Raw genomic sequence first — 6,900 nt, 5'->3', positions numbered from 1 at the left:
AGGTGAATAGAGGGGCGGGAGGGAAAACATAAATGGAGAAACTTTCCGGGCACGACTGAAATTGCAGCGTATGGAGTGTTTCAGTTAGGAATTTCAGCGGGAAGCGCGGTACCCGAGTGGCAGCTCCCAGCGTGCCTCCCTTCGATTAAAGGTCTCGCTTGGAGTCTCTGCTGCTGCTGATAACCTTTAGCCCCGGCGGCGTTTAGCGCCGTTCGCGCCGCTCCGGAGCGCCCTTCGCCTGTGCTTGTGTCCCACCGGTCCATCCGAGCCCCCCGGGATGGTCCCCGGGCTGGGAGGGAGTGCAGCCTCTCCCGGTGCTTCCCTGTGTGCGGATTAGGGAATGCGCCCGGTGGACGCAGCCCGGGAAAAGGCTGGGGCTGGCGCGGAGCTCTGCGAGCGCAGTARCCCCAAAGCAGCCGATTGCCACGGCCAAGTGTGCTCCCAGAGCCTAACTTCTCTTTGCTAGGTTGTGCAAAGGCATTGCAGGTAAAATTTCCAAGGTATTTCCAAGGATATAAAAAGCCAATACATAAAGAAGTCAAGCTTTGGACGCTGGTTCTGGTGGATGGTTATTCACCTGTCATTTTCAGGGGCTTGCTGATGTTCAGTGCATGCTACTCTGTTCTTGCTGCTGCCGTAGTTTTCCCTTTGTAACCTCCCTTCCCTGCCCTCTGTACTAAGACTTGAGAGTGAGACCAGTAACAGCTGCTGTGGGAGCACCAGGGACACAGGGCAGAATAGCTGTTCATTTGGAGCCTGAGAAAAGACCTTTGCAAGGGGAAAACTTCACGATAAACTTCYAGTCGTGGGTTCGTGGATAAATGTTCGGTCTCGTTATCTTCCAGTTGACATAAAACCCTCGGAACTGTGTGAATCCCTTGTGTTTTTCACCTACCCGAACAGCTATGCTTACTGTAAAGGAGATTTTCACTGTGCTGTATTTGTGGTGGGCAGAACGATGGATGAGGATTTGAGTCTGGAACTGCTTGCTGATTTGTGGCCTTTCTTTGATTGKTGGGATTTATGGCCCACACCTTTAACTGCTACCTGTATATATCCACTTTTCATGTTTGTATGAGTCCCCAGAATGGGCTACATGCAAGTCCAGATATTTTAATTGAATTGACAGAGGAGGATTCAGCTTTTGCAATTGATAGTTGCTTTTCACCAGCTTATTCCTATAATCAAACTAATGTTTATCATTCTCTTCAGGGCTTTTAAATGCTCTACAGTCTCCTTAACACCCTTTTTAGATTTGAAGTGAATCATTACAAGCAGAAAAAACAAGGACTTGCTCCAAGAGAAAAAAGAATTCACTTTTGCTAGAGCTTGACTTACGATCTTATGACCTAAGAATTTCTTGACTTTTGTCCCTGTGCTCAGATCATGGGAGACTGTGCCTTCCACCCCACCTCCAACTTTAAAATACAAAATTATATTTAGTTATGTTTTGATCATTATAAACACACTGAGACAGAATGCCATGGTGGGTGATGTTTCATTCTCCTGTCCCAACTTCTTCTTGTGGAAAAGCAGGATTAATTGTGCATCTATATGTTTCTTTCAGACTTGCAACCAACATAATGCTGAAGCTCCCATCTTGGAAAGAGCATTTTTCAGAATGGCACAAACAGAACCTAATCYGGACCATGACGTGTCGTGGTTCCTCCTTCCCCCAAACTGGGCTAAGATGCTTGTGGGATTAATTTCCCTCCTCTGCTTTGTTAACAGCTATGATGGAGATTTTGTCTTTGATGATTCTGAAGCCATCATCAATAACAAGGTTTGTCTCATTTTATTGTCCTTGATTTAAATGGTCTTAAGAAACAAAATTACAGCAATCAATCATGGTAGGCCCAAAGTATTCATCTTMGTCACTAAGTGCCTTTTCATTAGTCCTTTTAAGGGTTTCTTTCTCATTCTTTTTTAAAGYAAGGTTTTTTTAAAAAATTGACAAACAAGCTGTGCAGCAGTGTTCTACAGGAAAGCTAGAAACATGAGCTTGTTTAACAAACTCTTACTCCCAAAGCTATTTGAATAACATGGGTTCTGATGCATCAACAACAGAGCAGACAAAGACAAATCAAGCTTTTTAATATATATAAACACAATGAACAATCCTGAAAATAGCTGGAATTTAGCTGGAAGAACAAAACTCTTTGTGGGTTTAAAAAAAATACTGGTATTGAGGAGTTGTAGTTGGTTGTCGGCCAAATGGTGAGACACTTTCTCATATCACACGTGGCAGTTGATGAGGCTGTGCTCATGCCTCATCAGCTCTTGCTGTGCTCTGAAAAGTTGCTGTGCTCTGTGAAAGGGYTGGAAAGAGAAGAACAGAGTAAAAAGGAGTATAAAAGAATGACCCTTATGTTGATTCTGTTTTCCTGAAGCCATGGAAATACAGGGTGAATAATCCACAGACAGTTCTAGAAGATTTTGGTTTTTGCATTGCATTACACAAAAATTAAAGGCAGTTTATCACAGTGTGCTATTTAGAATCCCACTGAATTACAGCTTCTTYGGACAAACTCGCGTTATGCTTATGTAAGTCATGTTACCTTGAGTTATAAATGTATGGGGAGGGGAAATACATCTGCCAAATAGGAAATAAATCTCAAAGCTGCTAAGAGAATTCTGTAAACAAACTAAGAACCTGCGGTGATTTTTAAGAACCATTGCACTTTAAATTACACAGCTCCTGGGAATGTCTCATTGTGCAAAGTTTTATTTGGAGCATAACGATAACATTTTAATTTTCTGAAAGAGCAAACAAAACTGATGTTGAAATCAAGGCAGGGGTAGGCTTAGCTGTTTTGTTCTCATGCAATTTGCAGGCTTTCAATTCTTATCTGTCAAATACTTCAATTTATGTATGCAACACAACAACCTGTGCTGGAATTATAGCACATGACAACTCAGACAAATGAAATTAATTGCTTAAATAGATTAATTCATACAGCCTGTATAGGGGAAAATCTGAGACTCATTTTAATTTTTGCATCTAAGTCTTCTATTATTCTCTAGAAATTGAGCGTGATGTTGATGATCATCAGATAAATATATGGAAATACAAAATTCCTGCCAAAAATGTGTAGAAAATGCATTTCTCGGTTTGTTAGAGACTCAAAGCATCTAGCAAAGGCAAACTTTATTAAATAGTGAGCAGCATGTTTTATTCCCATTCTGTATGACAGCCAGTAGGTGAAGTAATCCAGGAGATTTACTGAGCATTACTTTCCCGGTATTTCCTCGTGTGCCACACTGTGACCCTTTTGTTAACTCACTAGCCCTCCCCCYAGTCTTTCCTTTTTTAATGAAAAATACACTGTTAGTTGGCCCCGTGCCTACCATATCGTACAGCATTCTGTTATTAGATTTTATTGGTGTTCAGGGCTGTTTTCCAGATGCTTCCTTGTCGTTTCAAGCAGTGTTTTTACTGGTTCTCAACACTGATTTTGTCTTTATTTACTAGCTTGCCAAGACAAGCAATTGAATTAGCAGCAGCTTGAGACACTTGAGGTGTCTCTTCTGTAAGMCATTAGGTGGAAAAACTGACCTTTTTCAAGTATTGAACCCTGCTGTGTGTAAGTTGCTGCTAATCAAATATTTAGAGATTCTTTGGTATCTACATTCAGTGCTAATGGAGAAAATCATGCATATCCTTTTAATCGCTGGGGCTCTTGGAGCAAACCATTTCCCTYTTGGGATAAATCCATGGAGTGGGAAAACTCTCATAAGTGACTGTGYCTCACAGAACTTGGACACATGAACAAGTCTGCTGCCTCTGGGCTCCGGAGATCTCTAGGCCATAGGAAAGTACAAGCTGAATGCTACATAATTCTGCATCTTCAACTTTTTCTGCATTCTTCCCATTGAAGATTAAAAAATCGGCCGATTCTGAAGGAGGGGAAAACCTAGGCCTGTATAACCCAAATATGTTTCCCATCTCATGATATTGAAGACAATATGTGAAACAGAAGCCATAGGTTTAAAACATAGTAGTTCCTTTCTCTTTATTAAAGCAAGCAGGCACTTCCAGAGTGCATGTAGCTGGCACGCRTGCATAAGTGGGCATTGGCTGGCCCATGGCACCATTGGCTAGCACAGATGCACACACTAMAGAGACTTCAGTATGTGTTGGTGTGCAGGCCAGCCCTGGCAGGCCCTGGAAGAGCAGCCCTCCTGCTCGAGTCATTGGTTGTTCTTCAGGGTTTGTGCGTACCCCTGAGGAGAGGCGTTGGAGYTGGGGTGTCTAAGGCCAAAACTTCAGTCTTGGGAGGGAAAAAGCAATTCTTGGTTGCCCTTTGAATGTAGATACACCTGTGCTCTGCATGTGTGTCTCCTTTTTGAYCTTGAGAGAGCAGAGAAGCCTTGAACCTCTCTATTACCTGAAAACAGGATCCTCTGTGAAGCTTGGTCTATTAAGTTTTTTCCTCCAGAACACCTAATCCACTCCGGTAGTTTAGGGCTTCTCAAAGACAACMGTGTTAATTAACTCTGCTTTCCTTCCAACACAGGGGCACAGCTTCTGCAGGAGTAGCAGAAATCCTTCAGGAACACGGCCTCTGTGGGAGGCTTCCTCCCTAGCTATGTATCTGCCTTGGTGGTTAGGAAGGGAAGATAAGAGTCTTCAGTAGCCTCATATTGTGATGATCGAGCCACCAAGCCTTTGTGTAGAAAGGGAAGGTACTTTTACCATCATGACAATGATGCAACTTATACAAGTGTTTAAGTAATAGCAGCAAGAGTCAATGCAGACATATTGATTAGCAGCCCAGCAGGGAGCACTTTCCTTCATTTGACTGTGGCCTAGGATTTGTAGCCAGTTTCCCTTTCCTAATTTCTTTTTGAGCCCTTTATCTAATACTAGCCAAATCTGACTAAATGATAGAAATAAATCATTTTCTGCAGTTATGGATTTTTTGGATGAGTGGAGGACAATGTGTAGAGAAAGAAGCAAGAACTTAGTTATTTTTAATTGCAGTTTAGCAGCAGCCAAACAGCGTTTGTGCATGGCCTGGACGTTTGCCTGTACCTTGGGACTAGCGATAATGCAAGTCTCCTTGCTGGCAGGCCATAGGAGGAAGCTCAAGGTATTGCAAAGTGTAGTGAGATGGCAAGAGCCTGTAAGACGAGCTGGAGATGGTTAATCATGAGTGTTATAATATGGGAACTTGTAAGGAGGGGGACATACAAAGAGAAGGTGCAGGAAGCCAGGCTTTGCTAGCCCATTCACGGGTTCAGCATGAATTGTTTGCACTGGTGCATTCAATAGGCTAGGTTTATCGGATTGTTTCCCTGTCACATGGTTTTAAGATAAAAGGAAAGTGTGGACTTTGTAGTTTTATTATAGTGTTCTGCCCCAAACTGGCATGTAAGTAATTTAACTAACTTGTTATTAGTCCTCTTTTAGAGCAGTGTGTTGAGGAATTTGCTTCTTGGTTTCGTGTATTAACAACAATATCAAAAAAGATTTATTTGAATAGTGTCCTGTGCAAAGAAAGAAAAAAACAGCTTAAAAAGAGCCAAACATTGACTTTTATCTTTAGTCTTTGTTGTATATCTTTCATTAGTTTCATTAGTTTTTCATTAGTAGTTTCATTAGTTCTACTACTGACACTAGTAGAAAAATAGCTGTTTGCAACAACTTGTGCTTGGCCTCTTTCCCAACATAACCTAGACCTAAAATCAAAGACACTTTACAAAAAATGTTTTTTTTTTTTTTTTCTCCTGTGGTTCAAAGCTCAGCTTCTGGACGAGATTTTCAGCTGATGTAAATCATCCTAGCTCTACTACATTTCACATAGCCTGCTTACAGAATCCAAGTCTCTCGGCCTTTATGATGACCAGCACCCAAGACATGACCTTGTTCTAAACTTTGGTACCTTGTCGGATGTCAGTCAGGAGCCAACGGGACATTTGGTGTATATGTATTAGAATGTGTTTGAACTCACTTGTCTTCTTTGAATCAAACAGAAATGGTAAGAGCCTGGTATTTAATYATGTTTTATTTCAGGACCTCAGGGCAGAAACCCCACTTGGTGACCTGTGGCATCATGACTTTTGGGGTAGCAAACTCAGCAGCAATACCAGTCATAAGTCATACCGACCACTTACTGTCCTAACTTTCAGGTGAGACTTGCCTTTTTTTTTCCTCTCACTCTAAGTCTTGAATTTTTATTAAATGTTTGTTTTGACACATAGCAGTTTGAGTATACAGAGGATGCAGTAGAAAAGGTGAGGGGCAAAGGAATTGCAGACAATTTGGATGTCTTTCATGAATTTGGTTGTCATATTTGCTAGCTTAATCTTGACTTGAATTTTTTGGTTTTGATTGTTCCTTTCACCAAACAGACATTGTTTTTGACGTTATTTTATGTACCCTTCAGAGGTTTCCCTCTTWAGTTCTCACATGCCTCGTTCCTAGAGGCAACATACTTGAGTATGTAGAGCGCGTCAGGTAGCTAGGTATGTTCCCTCTACTTAGCCAAGCTGTCATTTGTGCTGTTGCTGTAGTTTGTCTTTTGCTTTCCTACTGACCTGTGGAATGATTTTTGACAAATCACATCCATCTGCTGTGGCCTTTTGTCGCCAGGCTACTGATCAGGCTTTCCATCCTTCGCCCCTAATATTTTGTCTTCAGGAGAGTGTCTGTGTCTGAGAGTCCTAGTAAGACAGATGTCTGCCTGCATATCTGACTTGCATTTTATTTGTTGGCGTTCTCAGATAGCTACACAGGTTGATGAGGAACCCCACTGTAGCTTTCTAGTTGCCGTGTTTTGCACAAGGGCTTGGGCAAGCAGTACACCTAGGAATTTGGCCTAGAAAATAAAATAAAAATAAAATAAAAATAAAATAAAAATAAAATAAAAATAAAATAAAAATAAAATAAAAATAAAA

The 6,900-nt window shown here is 41.5% G+C and overlaps 1 protein-coding gene across 3 annotated transcripts in view; it reads left to right on the top strand.

Annotated features, from left to right (window-relative positions):
* The first annotated feature begins 1,565 nt into the window (after window positions 1-1,565).
* The window catches only part of TMTC4 (transmembrane and tetratricopeptide repeat containing 4), a 43,261-nt gene continuing 37,926 nt past the window's right edge, over window positions 1,566-6,900 (top strand). For 2 of the 3 annotated variants that reach the window (XM_026038338.1, XM_026038339.1), the window contains exons 1-2: window positions 1,567-1,783; window positions 6,017-6,132. In XM_026038338.1, coding sequence (XP_025894123.1) covers window positions 1,622-1,783; window positions 6,017-6,132 — 278 coding nt within the window. In that variant the 5' untranslated portion in view covers window positions 1,567-1,621. Of the gene's footprint in view, window positions 1,784-6,016; window positions 6,133-6,900 lie in introns of all 3 variants that reach the window. The other variant, XM_026038340.1, reaches the window with a different exon arrangement.

This window comes from Nothoprocta perdicaria, unplaced genomic scaffold (assembly GCF_003342845.1).
Source record: "Nothoprocta perdicaria isolate Ctin4 unplaced genomic scaffold, notPer1 scaffold_208, whole genome shotgun sequence".
In the NCBI taxonomy this organism is placed as follows: Eukaryota; Metazoa; Chordata; class Aves; order Tinamiformes; family Tinamidae; genus Nothoprocta; species Nothoprocta perdicaria.
Note: the sequence above shows the minus strand (reverse complement) of the source record. Positions and strands in the feature narration are given on the sequence as shown.